The sequence below is a fragment of the Ciconia boyciana genome, chromosome 12 (genome assembly GCF_034638445.1).
Source record: "Ciconia boyciana chromosome 12, ASM3463844v1, whole genome shotgun sequence".
Classification (NCBI taxonomy): domain Eukaryota; kingdom Metazoa; phylum Chordata; class Aves; order Ciconiiformes; family Ciconiidae; genus Ciconia; species Ciconia boyciana.
Genome location: NC_132945.1, coordinates 23621686 through 23638143, shown reverse-complemented (window position 1 = coordinate 23638143; position 16458 = coordinate 23621686). Strand labels below are relative to the sequence as shown.

General features: G+C 40.8%; 1 protein-coding gene and 1 long non-coding RNA gene across 3 annotated transcripts in view; one reads left to right on the top strand and one right to left on the bottom strand.

Moving 5' to 3' along the window:
• Positions 1-1673: 1673 nt before the first annotated feature.
• Positions 1674-3432, top strand: LOC140658324 (uncharacterized). The gene is made up of 3 exons (XR_012044695.1): positions 1674-1703; positions 3169-3320; positions 3414-3432. It is a non-coding gene; the product is annotated as an uncharacterized lncRNA (long non-coding RNA).
• LOC140658320 (SLAIN motif-containing protein-like) overlaps positions 3306-16458 on the bottom strand; it is a 28061-nt gene continuing 14908 nt past the window's right edge. The window contains exons 4-9 of one of the 2 annotated variants that reach the window (XM_072876552.1): positions 14025-14174; positions 9839-9979; positions 7521-7838; positions 7176-7313; positions 6697-7015; positions 3306-4916 (exon numbers count right to left, since the gene is read on the bottom strand). In XM_072876552.1, the coding sequence (XP_072732653.1) occupies positions 4850-4916; positions 6697-7015; positions 7176-7313; positions 7521-7838; positions 9839-9979; positions 14025-14174 (1133 nt within the window). In that variant the 3' untranslated portion in view covers positions 3306-4849. The remainder of the gene's footprint in view (positions 4917-6696; positions 7016-7175; positions 7314-7520; positions 7839-9838; positions 9980-14024; positions 14175-16458) is intronic. The other variant, XM_072876553.1, reaches the window with a different exon arrangement.

Genomic DNA, 16458 nt, shown 5'->3' with positions numbered 1-16458 from the left:
GGGTGTTGGGTCACCTCAGCATTTTGAAATGGCTGCCTCTTCATCCTCACTTCTTCCTCATCTCCCTCCCCTTAATTTGTGGCTAAATCAATACAGTAAAGGAGATGGTTGCATATAGTTAAGGTCGCAGTAATGTATCTGCTTTCTCACGTTATTTCTCCTGTTCTTCTTCTGAGGGTGGACTAAAATGAATACTAATGTTATCACTTGCTAAGGTGAAATTGGGGGCCAATCTATTGATCTGGCTTGATAAGGTGTCAGGTGTCTGCTGCTTGTGCTTCTACTCTGAAGGTGTGTGTGAAAAACCGAGGACAGAGAAGGGACAGCAGGTTGGAGTTGATGGATGGTTACTTTCTCTAGGGTCTGAAGAAGAATAAAGGCTCTTTCAGAGGATCTAGTAATGTACTCCTCTGAAAAGAAACAAAACCAAACCCAAGCCCAAGGCTAATAACCAAATGGAGGGTCAGGTATGCTGGTGATGTGCTGCTGTCAGAGGATAGGGAATGCTTTGCCTACTGCCGGAAGCTGTGAACGCTGCGTTTCTGTCCTGGCTGGACGTCTGAATCATCAGGCCAGTCCTGGCTGACTGGAGCCAAAGCTGCTGTTGCCTGGGGTGAGGAGGGGTGTAGGGACTTTGGTCTTCTATCCTACAGGCTCATTTCCGAGAGGAAATAGGAACAACTGAAATCTCATTGAAGTATCAGATGGTCTACAAAGGAAGCTGCATCTTTTTGGCCCAGGGAAGTGGCTTGTAATGGTGGGTGGAAGCTGTGGAGGTATGGGGAGGGGAGGCTTAATTTGGTGACTAAACTCAAGCACTTGGTCAGTGCCATGGGTTCCTGCGCCCTGCAACACCGGCAGGGCTGTGACGTGAAGCTGCTGCTCCTTCACCTGCTTTGCTTGGTGTATGTTACACTGACCTTGGAGCTTTCCAGCCTGTGCAGGTAAAGAGTTCTCCTATAAACCTGTATGCTTATTTGGATTTCTCTTTGACTAGGCTGAAATTTAACCTGAGGGTAATCAGATCTTGATATCCAGTGTCAGTGGTTCTGGTCAGCACTGTGGTCATGGCATCTGTTTCTGTTTGAGGTAATCAAATGTAAAGCTTAGAGAAAGATTTCCTTCCTCTTACCTCCTACGCTTGCAGCCACCCACAGTTCAGTGTACAATTGTGCATGTTTTAGGGATTGTTGATGTTACTGTGTTCATTTCTATGATTTGTTGTCTTATGTACAAATACTTTTTAAAGAAAATGCTTCCTTTCCTTTTAAAGGATGCACTGAGGCATTAGTGTAAAAACAAAGTTAACTCAATTTAAATAAAATTACTGTACAGAAGGCAGAGTTCTTTAGTTTGGTGAAAGGTGGGTCTGGCATTAGATGTAGACCGTTGGTAGGAACTACTCTGTGAACCCAGCGCGTACCTGGGGGGGGGTGTCACCCTGCGTGGCTGCCTGGAGAAATGATGTGCAGCAGTCCTGCCGTGAAGTAGTTTCCACGATGGCTGGGTAAAACCTCTCAGCTTTGGAAGGGGTTTGACACAGGGGCTTAGTGCTGGTGGGGGAAAGAACCTGCTTCTCCCTGTTGTGAACCTGGAGCCTGGAATGAGGGGGTGCTGAGGGACAAGGTGTCCCCTTGCAGGTGGAGAGGATACAAAAGGAAGAGTGATGACACAGAAACACCACTCCCCTGCCTGCTTGGAAGGTAAGTGAAAGCCTGTGAGAACTTTCTTACAGCAACTTCCAGTGATGTAAAACCCCACCGCCTTGAGGGAAGCCCCTAGCACTGGGTGCTGTTCCTCTTCTCTAGTCATAGCTGGGAAGAACCCACTTTTTCTCGAAGAGTTTATCCTACAGGGCGACTTACTGCTCGCTGCCTTGCACTAGGGCCTCTGTAAAAACACTGTAGCCTTTCACCTGCCTCAGGAACGTGAAATGCTGCTGTAGCAGTAGGTGGGGGAAGCAGGCTCATGCATCAGTATGAGGGCGTTGGATTGCCTCTTAAACTTGCAGAAACTGTTGGTTGTTATCTTGGTTTGAGGCAAAGCTGCATTCTAGTGATACCTGCTAGGGGCTCAGGATGATACAGAGTATAAAAATCTGAAGGAAAACCACTTCAGATGAGAACAGCTTAGAAAAATGAAAGGATAAAACTTAAATTAACATCTCATTAGTGTGATAGTTCTTACAGAGCTGGGTTTTGTGCTTAATGGTCCTGACTGATCAGGGAGAGCCATCTTCAAGCGCTTGTCAGTATCAGACTTCTCTTTAGAGTGCCCATGGATTCAGGCAGCAGCTAGCCTCAGAATAAGGCCCTGGTTAACCTCTTTGCTGACTTCCCTTTTTAGCCTCAGGTCTGTCCAGAAATGTGCATCCACATCTGTATCTCTGCAGGCATCCATCTGCAGTTCTTCATGGAAACAGCAGCACATGCCTGCTAAGCTTTAACTAGAATATAACCTTAAACTATTTAAACACTTTACTTTTCCAGAAAGTTTTTATTCTTTACCTAGCATTAAATATCTGTTAAAGTATCCACTAAATTGCAGCAGCTGTCTCAACATCAGAGGATGCAGAGAACTGCCCTGCCTGGAAAATGCAGGCATGTTCCTACCTTCGGAATAGAGACCACAGTAAAGACAAAAGGAGAACTCAAACAGCAGAGCAATCGAACTGAAGCGTCGCTGGTCTGTTATCTTTCTGTGCACTGGGAAGGTAGAGAAGTTCCATGTGACCAAGTTCCAGCTTTTCCACCAGGCAGAAGTATTAGAAAAAACCTTCTCCATAAAGGAAAAACCTCCAATGCTTTATCCGGGTAGTGAGAAGCTGATTTGTGTAAAACCAGTTGGCTCCAGCATTCTCAGATGCAGAAGGGAGGTGTTTATGTTCAGAGAATGAGCACTAGCTCCAGTTCAGTCTCATCTGCCTCTTCCCTTGCCTGTAACAGTGCTCCTAACACAAACCTTCCTTTTTGACCTTTCAACAAGGTGGAACTGGCTCTGAGACTTACAAAGCTGCTCTGAACTAGAAGAGGATTATTTCAGCTTCAGGCAAATCATGGGGTACAGCTGTATCTTCAGAAGTTTCTAGTAAAACACTGATATTCACTAGAATGAGCAAATGGAACATGAGAAAGAAACCCTTGCTCCTTTTCAGTTATTACCTTACAGATGCATCTCTCAAGAGGCAGCAAACCCAACCTTGGTCTCAAAGCTTACGCACCCAATGCTAAGAGCTCCTATTGTGGGACAACTTCTGTGCAAGGGGCCGAGAGGAGTCAGCTCAGAGGAGGACCAGTCCTGCCCTCGCATTGTCTTCCTAGGTGAGATGACTGGGTGATGCAGGAACATAGGCGTGAGCTAGTCTGAAACAGCAATCTGATACCAACTGTCATCTCCTCTTTTTCTTTTTAAAGCAAACTTGCTGCAAAAAGGGATCTCTGCTGTAAAGCATCCTGCAGAGCTTCCTACAGGCAAGTGTTGTTTCCTATATTCTGTTCTGCTTAGGTCACTTGTGGATGTTCTAGAAAAGACATGAACAGAGTGCTGCGAATTAAGTTTTTCTTAATTCACATTCTCATTCTTATGAAATCCAAGGAGATTCAAGGTAAACATCAATATTTGCATCGTGAGAGACTTCCTCTGGAGACCTGTTTACCTCAGTAGAGCTTTAAGAGCTGAAGTGCAGAAGCAGACTCCTGGAGGGCTGGGCCTGGCGTGAAAAGCCTCATTCCTAGCAAAAAAACACTCAAAAGTCAGGCTTGCTGTTTGAATAAAGCAGATCTATTTCAGCACCATAACATTTTATTAAACTACACTATCAAAATCACATTGATGGCAGGGAGAACATTGCTATCAGTGCATATTTTCTGTACTAAGACTGTATTCATAGCATCCAGCACTTGCTGAGGAAAAGGACACCAAAACAGAATCCTTCATAGCCAAAGAGACAGTAGAAAACTCTTCTACAAAAGTCAGGGCAGCTAGGGGCTAGCTGAAAGAGATGAAAGGGAAACACTTCAAGTCAAAGCAGTCAGGGAGGGTTATTTTTAAAAAGTTTACTTCTAACCGGTGTTTGTTAACTTCCTCATCTGAGATATGAAGATGCTGATAAACAGCAGTTTTTAAATAGCATCCCCTGTCCCTGCAACTGCCTGCTCACAAACCCACACAAATATTGTGTACTGCTCCTTCACTTGTGAACTGTGATGCACACACTGGAATACAACAGCTTGAAGTGTACTACAGTTATAAAAACCTGCTTCATCTTCTAGAACAAACAATAAAAAGTAGCAGAAATACATTCTATACAGAAGTAAAAAAAAAAAAAACCCAAACAGTTGAGTTTCAGACAAATATTAGAGTACATCAGGTTGAATTTAAAAAGTCTCACTTCTAACATCTATGTAACTATTTCTAGTCTCCCCGAGCCACTGCTATGTGACACACCATAGCAGCAGCTCAAAGCTGCTTTCTGGCACAGACAGGACAACCAGCAGCCTTTTTAAGCAAGCGTCCTCAGGAGCAGGTCACCTAAGACATTTTTTGTGACAAGCCTGCCAAAGGGCTGCAAGCAGAGGTTTAGGTGAAATAAGGCTATTTTCAGTCTTCATGTGAAGACTCATATTGAACAGTGGAAATGCAGTAACGCAGTTGTCTGTTCCACCGCTAAGAGGTCAGGCTCTTGGCAGAATAGCAGAAGGTGAGGATGGTTGGCGTTCAAGAGGAGAGGAACTATACACAGTCTGCAACATGACGGGTCTCTCTTCATTTTCAAATAACGTTCTTACGCCCAGCCAGCTGGGGGTCTGCTTCACAGCAGTGGTTGGCAGTGCATCAGCATTTTGGGTTGTCAGTAACACCCATCCTTCCAGGAATCGTCCTCAGTGGCCTGAGTGGTCTGTGCTGACTGAAGAAATCTGGTTTGAGAGACAAAAAAATAAAAAAGTCACTAACAGCTATGAGCAGCAAAGACCCCAGTAGTCTGTTGATGTACACAGGAATGCTTGTCTGAGGTTTTTCTGAGGTTTTAGTTTATGCTGGGCTTCTGTAACGTCTGTCTTCTGACAATGTCAGCATCTGCCTGCCTTAGGTAAACCACTGCAGTCTACACGCACAGCTTGCACGCCCCCTGCACCAGGAGGCCAGCAGAACAGGCACAGCAGCAGCAACTTCAGGCAGTTGAAAGAAATTAAGTGACTATTACAGCAACAGATTTATCCTGCTCTGCTAACTTACTAACGCTGTTGTGGGTTTTCCCCATGACCAAGGCCAAGAGAAATATTTTTTCCCTGAAAATATCACACATGAAAGATAATCAGGTTGTATGTAGAGTACTACAACAAATTAAGAGTTTTAAAAAAATACCCAAAAGGGAATTTTTAAAGTGAGTAAATACAGTTCAATTTATTGAAGGCTACAACGGGACATTAAAAATCAACTACTTATTGCTTATTAGTCTGATACTGAATCAACTTAACTTCTCTCAATCATAAAAGTTTACACTACAGTTGTACTGCAAATAGCTGTAAAAAATAGCTTTTGGCAATTTGGTAGTGGATTTACCACACACAAGAGCACAGCAGATGCCTTAGGACAGTGGGATAAGAACACTTTGCTTTGCTAAAATGGCATAAAGCAGCCTGTGCGTGTAGTTGTTAGAAGCATCTTAGAAGCCTTATTCTTTAAAGAGATCGAATATGGTCTCACTAAACAGCTGTTGCTTTAGACTATCTACAAGCTTGAGGTATCCACTAAGTATTTAGGAAGCTAATCATAAAAGCTAGAAATAAATGTCCAAAAAAAGTCCAAAAACCTGTTGCATCTTTCTCAATTAAGATGTGGCCCCAAATCAGTTCCGACTCGTGCCACAAGAACAAAAACTGTATGTTTTTAGAAACCATTATATGAGCTCTGCTTTCACCCTCTTGTATGAAGTTACTATAACGATTCAGAATCATGCTTAAGACAAGCCTTGTTAATTTACCCTACTTTTCAAACCCTTCTAAAAACTCATTAGGCCCTGGACAATGCCCACCTAGAGTCCTAACTGAAGACTAAGGAAGAAAAAAACGCACCAAACTTACTTCACCAGAGGCAAAGTTACAGAAGCACCACAGCAGGTCATCGGGGAAGATTATTGTATTAACAGTAAAGAGAATTTATTAGTCCTTTGGAAGAGTTTTTCCCCTTCCCAAAAACAGATGTACGCACCAAATAAATATGTGCCGTCACATTCATGTCTTACACAAATAAGTTTGAGTCTATACCTCTGTTTTCCGGGATAATTAGCTTTGTTTTAAAAAAGCACTTTTTTTTATACAGATGGAATACTGAAACATGGAATGGTTTGGTCACAGATTACATGGTAAAGAGTGGTATCTCACCCAGAAGCCTGTCAGTTCACACATACATTCACAGAACTTCATTTTAGTGGTATTTAAAGGAACCGCAACCCTTTGCTTCTTGACTGGGGGCAAAGTCCTTAACATCCATGAATCCTCCAGCTAAGTGCTACCCTTTCTTTAAGGGCTCCCCAACCACAACCCTACATCTAAAGTTAATCAGTAGCCCTGAGCCAACTCTATACCCACGTCACACTTTAAAATCAGAGATGAACATAACTTCATATAAAAAGTGTTTCTAATTTGTGAAATAAAAGCAGATGTTCAAGTCTGAGGCTTGCAGTCTCACGCTTACCTCTTGGATGGCGGCGTCGGCTTGCTCTTGGGCACCGAGATTCCTCCAACAGACGTGCGTGCTTTAATGGGTGAATTTTTGGCCACAGTGACCATATTACCGCTTCTGGTAGTGCAACTGCTACTGGAAGAGCCTGTACTAAGCGAAGATGCCTGTGGTTTTCGAACTCCACTAACAGGACTTGTGTAACTGCAGGCTTTTACCGGCTGCCTGGGTGCTAACAGAGAGTTTGTGCATGACCCTGCTTTCATCGGTTGTCGCACTGTTAAGGGAGGCTGCCCAGCGCTGGAGGAATACCTGAGCTTACTGGGAGCCAGACCTAGAAACGGAGTAACAAAAGGAAGAATAACCCAGTTAGCAACAGTATTTTAAGAACACTTCAGGATACTGGGCCTTTTAAGGGCCTCAGGTTTAGTCAGGTCGGTTAAACAGACTAAAGGAAAGCAACTACAGCGACGTGCATCAAAGACTGTGCTGACCTGCTGACCGTTGCTGAGTTCTTGGAATTCGACTGCTTGGCACCTGCAGGTCTGACTCCAAGCTCCGACTGCTCCGTACAGACTCCAAAGCTCGAAGGCTCGTCCTGGCCAGGTTGGGCATGCTGTGGCGCATCTCCTCTGAAATCAAGAGCAAATTCTCTAGTTGCTGCTTCTGGTAGCAGTGGAGATGTATAATGGTTTAGACTATCTCTTGAAAAACATATGCACTTAAAAGTAGACAAGTGTGTAACTAATTCCTAGCTTCCATTAAATAACAGCGCTTTTGAAATGTATATGTCAAAATTATTTTCATTGACTCGTATCAAAAGCTCGCAACTGGCTTACCTTCGCTGTTTGCATATTTGAGCCGGTCTTGCATTGGACTTTGCACAGATCTCCTTGGGGGACGGATACGGGAAGTAGATGACCTGCCATAATCTGCACTGGAAGAAGGGGACTGGCATCGGGGTGAACTGAGTGGAGACGGTGAATATCTGTGAGCACTACGGTATGACAGGGAACAATCATAATCATCCTCATCCTCAAGGCTGTATGTATCGAACTCCTGGTCACTGTAGGTACCTCTTCGCAGAGAGTGAAGGGAGGCACTGGAACTGCGACGTGATACAGAAGCAGAGCTGGAGGCGCAATCCTGACGGAGACCTGGAGACAGGGCAACACGGCTCAAAGTCATCATACTTTAAAAGAGAAATTCCTTACCCAGTTGCAATGCAAATTCAGAAACAATGCTTTTATCAGTGTTTCATTTCACCTTGGAAGGAGAGTCAAGTTAATAACTCTCGTTACTGAAGACACTCACAGCATATGGAATCTCTAAACCGGAACAGTGTCACCCCTATCAGTACTGTTTAATTAGAGCAAAGAGTTAATACTCAAATTGACCTGAATTACTCCTTATGTCACATACCCAAGCAGCTGTGATTGTGGACTATATACTGCCATGCAAGCTCTGTTAGGTTAACTAGGTATAAGAGTCTAATTTACAGTATAAATTTTTTAGTTCAATTAATTAGGCACCCACCAGCATTTCAACAGGTTGAAACAAAGATTTGAACTTCTGTCTCCAAGTGAAAGAACACCTGCTTTTTATTGACATCTGCAGTGCATCGCCCTGGTTTATTTACAGGCCCTTCCCCAACTTATGCCTTTATTTAAGTCTTCTTGCCTAACAAAATACAAGCAACTTCTTACCAAGAACTAATTTAGAAAACTGGTTGAAGGGCCTTTTGAGAAAGGCGTCAGTTAGTTCTGAAAAACCCTCTTCTCATTGCAGTCCCTTCATTGCAGAGATTAAAAAAAAAAAAAAAAGGCAAGCGTTCCCCACTCTTCTCCCTTCACAATGCAAATATGAAAAGCTCCCATCACTCTGAGGATGAAGCACTTTTCATATTTCACTGGAAACTTTGTAATGTGACAGGATTTCCTTGACTTTTTTTTTTTTTTTGAAGTGATCACAAAGTATAAGAAAATATTCAAGTTTAGAAAGAAAAAGGTCGTTATTTGCTTTATTCACTTTAATACAACTTTTCCTCAGCTGTGGTCAAGTGTAATAAAGTGATAACAAGATCTTACGTCTTTTGCTCTTTTTGGTCTCATATTCCAATTCCTAGATTACAGTATTTTTTAAATTTATAAAGGCACAGTACTAAAAGTAAATATTCTCCAAAAGAAAAACAGAGAACTTCATTCTCTATTTCCTGTAAATCAAATTAATGATTAATTTGCACAGAAAGACAGATCCAGCCACTTTGTTCCACCTTGATCTTCAATTAGGACCTCATCCAAATCACACTGAATTCTACAAGAAAGTTTACCAATGATTTAACAGGAACTGGATCAGGGCCCTGAACTCCCCACACGCTGGGACACAGGCATGTTTTATGTGTAAGTTAAATTTGCAGAGCTGTCTCTGAGGACTTTACCAGAGCAAAACTTAAATTGTAATTTCAGCTCTTTCAGTTTTAGTACTCTTGAACTCTTGGTTTTACTCAACACAGCAGTGAAATACTACTGGCATCTTCTGTGAAATAAATAACTTGTAAAATTCAGTCCTCTAGACAGCTTCTAATGTGATTTCATGCTGCAGTTAGGCAGCCTGCTCAGAAAAACAAGAATTTACAAGCAAAAAGTTTTGCTGGGTTATTTTTTTTGGCTGGATCAGTTCCCCAAAGCAATGCACAGTGCAGTCACACAGCTGCTTGTGTTTGCTCAAGCGAGGGGAGAGCAACCAGACAGGCAATTGTGGGCTGCTGCTGTTTGAACTGCCACTATTATGAAACAGTTACTCATAAAACTTCACCTGTACTTCAGAGAATCTGGGATGGAATGTTTTTGAGTATTAAAGGGTGCTTACATATTTAACAAAGTGGGGTTTTGGATAATACTTTCAATAAATTGGTATAATACTTTCAATACTCTGCTTTAAGGGGTCTAATCTTGAGAACATTATACAACAGCTAAGTTCAAGTAACAGCTTGGGTCTGTAGATTTTTAAAGGAAGGCCCTGCAAATCACAAACATTTCAAATGATCTATTAAATTATTTTTTTGTTGGGGAAAGGGGGCAGAGAAGAACAGTTGGAACCTATCTACATTTCTCTACAATTCTAAAACAGTAACACAGAGGAGATCGCCGTCACGTACTTTCTTCCTGAAGGCGTGCCATAACCTGGACGTCAGTCAAGTCCTGCAGTTTATATCCCATCGAGATGGAGTCATCGGATGTACTCAGCTCACTGTCCACAGATGACTGAGAGCTCAGTGCAGAATGCATGCTCAAGTAACCTTTAGGAGGGAAGAGGAGGGAGGAACAGAAAAAGCATTCAGACATCCACGTACAAAACAAGACTGAGCAGCAGAGTATTTATTCCAGTAATGAAATCAGTGCAGTTGTGAAGTTGAGGTACGGTTGCTAGAAATAACTAAGAAGTTAGACATTACTTGAGAACACAATGCTCAGTATTTTCAGCTGCAATTTTCAGGAGGCAGAGTGTCTTTGTGCAGGGATAAAATTGTGAACTTCTGTCCAGAAGGTGGCAAAGGAATGCTTGGTAATTTTGAGCTTAGAAACATCCTTTAAAAGATGAGTACTATTTCTGCCTATTTTGAGAAAGGGGCAACTACTGATCTAGATACTCATCAGCAAAGTTATGCAAAGTGCTTGCTAGGGTGTTGGTGAGCAGTCATAGGAGTAAAGGGATCCAAATGGCTTTCCGAGTGCAGTACCTCTAAAATCAGTCATGCAATCTGCTTATGCAAAGTAGAGTTTACAGTAGATTGCGTCCTCCCCATTCCGGAGGTTTATCCATTTTTTTCCTCTCATCATAAATCAAACTCTCTCTTACAGGGAAGGATATAACTTGTTCATCCAGTAGGTCATAAAAAACAAACTGGAAGGATCTTTCCACCAGGGAAGTTTTTCCATATGTCAGGCATTAGGAAGAGGAACAAATAATTGTCCTTTCAAATAATAATAATAAAAATATCATTGTAATCATCATTAAGTGCAAACTTTTACCTGTTAGTACTTTTTCTTAAGTCAAGCAAGTCAGTATTTTCCATGGTGTAAGAGTACTACCACTTGCTACTGAAACAGGGAGATGAGAGCAAGCCATGTAACTTGGGGGTTATACTGGTACTTGTCCTTCAAACGTGGGAGACCTGTAAGTAGCCCTATGCACAGAAAGGTGGTGTCACCTTCCGTTTTCCTCAGGTACTACTCTTCCTGGCATCTGGGGTGACTGTTACCGCAGGAAGGCTAAGCATCACCTAGCAGTTAGCTCATCTCTGTCTGCAGATGGCAGGCAGATGCGGGCAATGATAGGAGAATCTTGCTACGATTCCACCAACGTTAATTTTAGCTCGGGGTAGTATCTCAGAGAGAGCACGCAATGGTGAGCATACCTCCATCTTCTTTTCCCATTTTATAACTACCATACTGCTTTGTATTAAAAACAAACAAACAAAAAACCCACAACCACCCCCAAAACCCCACACATTACTAGAAAAAATTCTTGGAAACAGAAGGATCACTGAATGTAAAACCTCTACGTGGCAAACATGGTTATCGATGCCACATGTTACAAAATGCCATAATATACTCCTAGCATAACTAGCCCTTGAACACAGACACATAAGACTAGATAACTTACAGAGCTATTTTAGGAGAGAGTACATCATTACTTTAAATTAATTCCAAGACAAGGTTGCGATTAGTACTATATAGATTTAGATCCACAAAAAAAACCCCCACAAAGTATAAAACACGATCTGACCAAAGATCAGATGAAGCCAGTAGATATGCAAGAGCCTAAGACCACTTATCACTTTCAACTAGAGTAGGCTTAAGAAATACAAATCCTGCTCAAGCAGGGATTCGAGATCATCCCTTAAATAAAAAGCAACAAGTAGGCTGTAGCACACCAGCCAACAAATCAAGAACGTAAGTCAGCCTCCCAAAGCATCCGTATGATGTCATTCACCATTGACTTTTACTTTAGCTCATGCAGTTTTGCCTGCTGTGTTCTAAGTCTTGAAGGCAGTGCACCTACTGAATAATTCTCAACAACAATGGTAGAAAGAAAACATTTTGTTCTCAGGAAAACATCTAAAAACCATTGCTGAGCAACACTTTCAAACAACCGTTAATTCCAGTTAGGCAGGAAAAAGCAGCAGGTTCCCAACGTTATTTCTTCAACAGCTTTGAAGAGTAGTAACTGATGACATGGAAAACACACATTTGAAGTTCAGGTGTAAAACAAATTTCTTACATGGACATTGAGCTAACTGCTTTGTACCAGTAAGCCTCAAATCCCTCATCTGAAAAGGCATAAAGTTGTTCCAGTTTCAAGATGCTGACATAACACAGTGACAGAAGTGTGACTGTAGTGTAAGGGGTGCGTCTGTGAGTGTGTGAGTGACACAAATACCCACTCCAGTATGAAGACTGCACTGCTGTATAACATAATCCCGTTTCTTTCCTTCTGGTGTCAGGAAAAGACACTGTAAGCAGTTGAAATCAAGCCAACGTGAGAGTAGGGATTGCATCCGTAGGATGTAGTATAATGAACAAGCACAGGTTTCCTGCTCTAACCCTTTCTTTAAGACTAAAAGCGGTATTTTTAATACAGCTGTATCTTGAATACAGCTTTTTAAAATGCAAAGTTCCCCATTCAGTTGTGTGTGTTTAGTTTGGTTGTTGCATTTCAAATTGCAGGTCTATTTAAAAACAGTCAAGGAGGGGAAGAAAAACATTCACATTCTTTCATCAGTACAAACTGTTGTGGCTCAACATTGCAAGGTGAACTGATTATGGTTTTCATTACAGAAACTTCAAAATATACCACATCTGGATTTTGTAAAAGGTTTTTTTGTTTAGTTTTTAAAGGAAGTTACTGTTAAACATTGTTGATTTGAACGGTAGGGGAAGCTCTGTTTTTCTTAGCGATAAAATTAGATTCGAGTCAATCAAGTCGACAGTGAACTTTAAACTCATGTTAGCACTTACACAAGTCACATGGGAAGAGCCACCAAACAAATGAAGTGAACTCTCATGTATAATCCTAGACAGACAAAGCCTGTTCTATACTTGGCTTTTTATTTGGTACCCTTGACACCTTCAGGAGATTTGCAGAGTGCATGAAGAAGTCTGGAAGTTGCACAGACACTTTGGTTTTACACATCAGTAACTCTTTCTGTGTGAAAAGTTGGTTAGACCTTTGCCAACCGACCTCATATTAAAAACAAGAAATTGATTTCGAGATCTTTCCCTGCAGAATTCAGCTTGAAAAAATAATCAGTCCTACATGCATCCTTTTGTTTGCAAAGTAGAGGTAAGTGTTAATTTCTATTTACAGCAGAAAACCAACAGATCTCAAAAGCATACCTGCAGCTGTGAAAACATCCATATGCATGGATGTTTTTGGTTTTTTTTCCTTAAAAAAAAGGTTCATTTAACATCAAGTTTCAAGCCAGAAACTGTTAAACATGCTTTATGTTTTTAAACATGCAAATTAGGATCTAGCAATTTCCACAAAAGCCAAACAAATCAAGGAAGACTCCTTTGATGATAAAGCCAAGCGGCAAAGCATTTGCACTAGGAAACTGAGCATGAACTGCACCAAGGATAAAGGAAGCTCCTGAAAGAGCCTCCGTGGACTCCTTAGGCAGCAGCTTAAATGCAAAGGCGGACTTGAGGCCAAGCCACTTAGGAGAAGCTTCATGACCATACCTACAAATACAGGCTTCTAACATGAATTTTGTATAAGTTGCCTCTAAGGTAGGAAATCTTACTCCAAACACAATTCAGACTGATAGAAAGCTTTTGTTATTTTGTGTTTAGCTGCCCACTCGGCCAATCTAAAGGCGTATCCTGGAGACTACGCCTTTTATCTTAAAGCACAAGGCTTCTTTCTGTTGCCTACATTAATCAATATTTTCAAAAGAAACTTCACAAACTCTCAAGCCAGAAAACTGAATCCAAGTAACTTTATAAAGTTAACACCTACATATGATAACATTATTCTAGAGCAGTAATTTTTTTGCCCAAATAGCTGTTTTCTATTTTAAGTCACTTAAAATTAGTACAATTTATAAAAATACATAGAAAGAAAGTTATAAAAACAAAACCATGAAATAACTACGCGACATTTAGAATGCAAGGAGGTTTTCTCCCACATAATAGATGAAACCTAGGTCAGTAAGTGAGCAATTAAAAGGAGAAAACCCCATGGGTGGACTTGCATCTCTTGACAACTTTTCTGTGTCAATTAGTAATACTACTTGCATTTTAAACACTACAGGTTTGCACTGCTCTACTGACATGCCATACCTGAGCTGCCACAGGTTAGTAGTGCTTTGTTAGTCGATTTGAGATGCCCGGGAGAGTTTAGTGCATTGCTACAGGAGCCTGTCTCTGTATTCAAATTATGTGCGCTTGGTGATGCCAATGGACTGCAATACAGGTTTTTCCATCTACTGGCTAGAAGGAAAAATACAAAAAAGCCATAAAGATTATCAAATTATTTTTGAAAACAAAGAGCATAAGATAAAAAAAGGCATCAAACAAGATTAAATACTGTAACAGATGTACTTCAAATAAGACATCTTGACGGTGTCAGTTATAAGATGTAAGAAGCAAAGCAGCGCCTGTTCCCTTGCTCACTCTCCCCTTTAACTTGTTTTGTCACTTCGGAAGAATTCCAAATAACTACTGACAAACTCAGCTTTAAAGAAGCCATACATTTCTGAAAGTTTCAGTGCTGGTCTTCAAAGATTACTGTTTTCATAAGTATCTGTCACTTCTACACCCCATCTTCCTTTTAAAGAACTCCACTGACCTTCATGTTTACACACGTGTTACTTGAATTTTTAAAGCTATGCCTTTAGATTAAAATGAGAGCAAATTAATATGAAAAACAACCAGTCTGAAATGTTTATTCAGCACACAGACTCACATACGAGTTAGTGAAACAATCAAAATAAGCCAGGTAGCAAAACTTAGTGCAGCCATGCTTACTGAAGGTGGAAATAGGCAGCTGCAATGCTAAGGAAATGATTCAGTCTATGATCTGTATATATTCAAGGGGCTGCTGAATTGCCCACTGAACCCTTACCATTGAGAGAACAGTAGCTAAGAAAATAATGAAGATTGACTACATAAGTAGTTTTCTTTTTTATTTCCCCCACAAATATAAAGTCAGACTATTTTAGTTAAAAAGGAGTGATAGAATACAACTAAAGCCTGATACATTTCAGACAGAAAACAAAGAGTTAATCAAATGAACCTTCATTCAAATTTTTAAGCGCAGATAGTTTATAAAAGTAAACAAAGCTTGTTCTCAAACTACATTCAGTTATCTCAAATCAGGAATTTCAAGGCTAAACTCAAAATAAGCCTGATTACAAGCAGTGCCAAAACACTGTTCGTATGTAAACTTAAAAAAAAAAAAAACCACACCACACCAAACCCAAAACCAAAACAGTGGCCTCTCGGACTTCAAATCACTGAGGTCAAATTGCTGGTCAAACTGAAATCAAAATTATTGCATTCACACAGAAGACAAAGACAGCGAATTCAAAACCCAGGCAGGCAACAACTTTTGTACCAAACTGGGGGTTGTATTTTCAGCAGTTAAGAACATCACTGAACTTCAAAACATTAATTCTCTCAGAAGCCTCACTTCTTCAAACACTGCTAACCACAGCCTTTGTGTTTAGATGTTCATGAGTCAAACTAGACAGATGAGGTTGCAACACGTCCTGCTCTGCAATGCTTTTCAATGATGAGTTGTTAGAAGAGAATATTAAAACTAGTCATCCCTCCAGCTGCAGGGGAAGTCACATCTGCCTAGATATAGGAAAGCTAAATTAAATAGGAAAGCTATATGATATAGAAGGCTATACAATATAGAAGAGGATTACTTAGTCACTTCAAACCCCTCAGCATCTTGGCTATCAGCAATTCAGCCCAGGACTCGCACATTTTATATACAAACCCGGAGTGCATTTGAAGAGACAAAGGTAGGATATCCACCAGCTGGATTCCAGGGGAGGTACTACAGATATGTAGAAATAGAATAACCTTCTCAGTTTTGTAATGAAGTAAACTATGCATCTATTCTAACAGCTAATATGGGCTTGATCCTTCTGTGCTCTGAAAAAGGAAAAGAAAAAACACAAACCTACGACCCCAGCATACTGAATATGATGGTGGTACGCGACCACTGAACAGAACGCTCCGTAGCATTTTCATTTCAGGCAGATTAAGTAAGGGATTTTCCCTCAGCGGTTAAGTAACACAGCTGAAAGCCACCATGAAGTGCTTTTAGAGGATGGTAAAACTGGAAGGAAAACTAGGTTTCCAAGTGACGCCATTTCTTCAAGTTACAGATTTTAATGTCTCATTATTGTAAGCTTTGAGCATCAGACAACTATTTTACCCAGGTAATAATACTAGTGGTAAGATATGGTAAGAATAATCACCATTAGAAACACTCAACAACACTAGAACTTTCTATATAGAAAAAAGCTGCAATAATTGTTTCATATGATTCTCTCCCCCACTCCCCAGAAGCACATTTTTTCCCTCTACATATTTTTACATTACAAATGTTTAAATATTAAAAAAAAATTCAAGAGCCTGGAAACACTAAAATATATTTTAGTGTTTAGGCTTTGAACATATTAAAAAAAACCAGAAAGCAAGGTGGTCAATTTGGCAATTAGTTTGAAATGCCTGTATTTGCATCTTAAAAAAAATACAG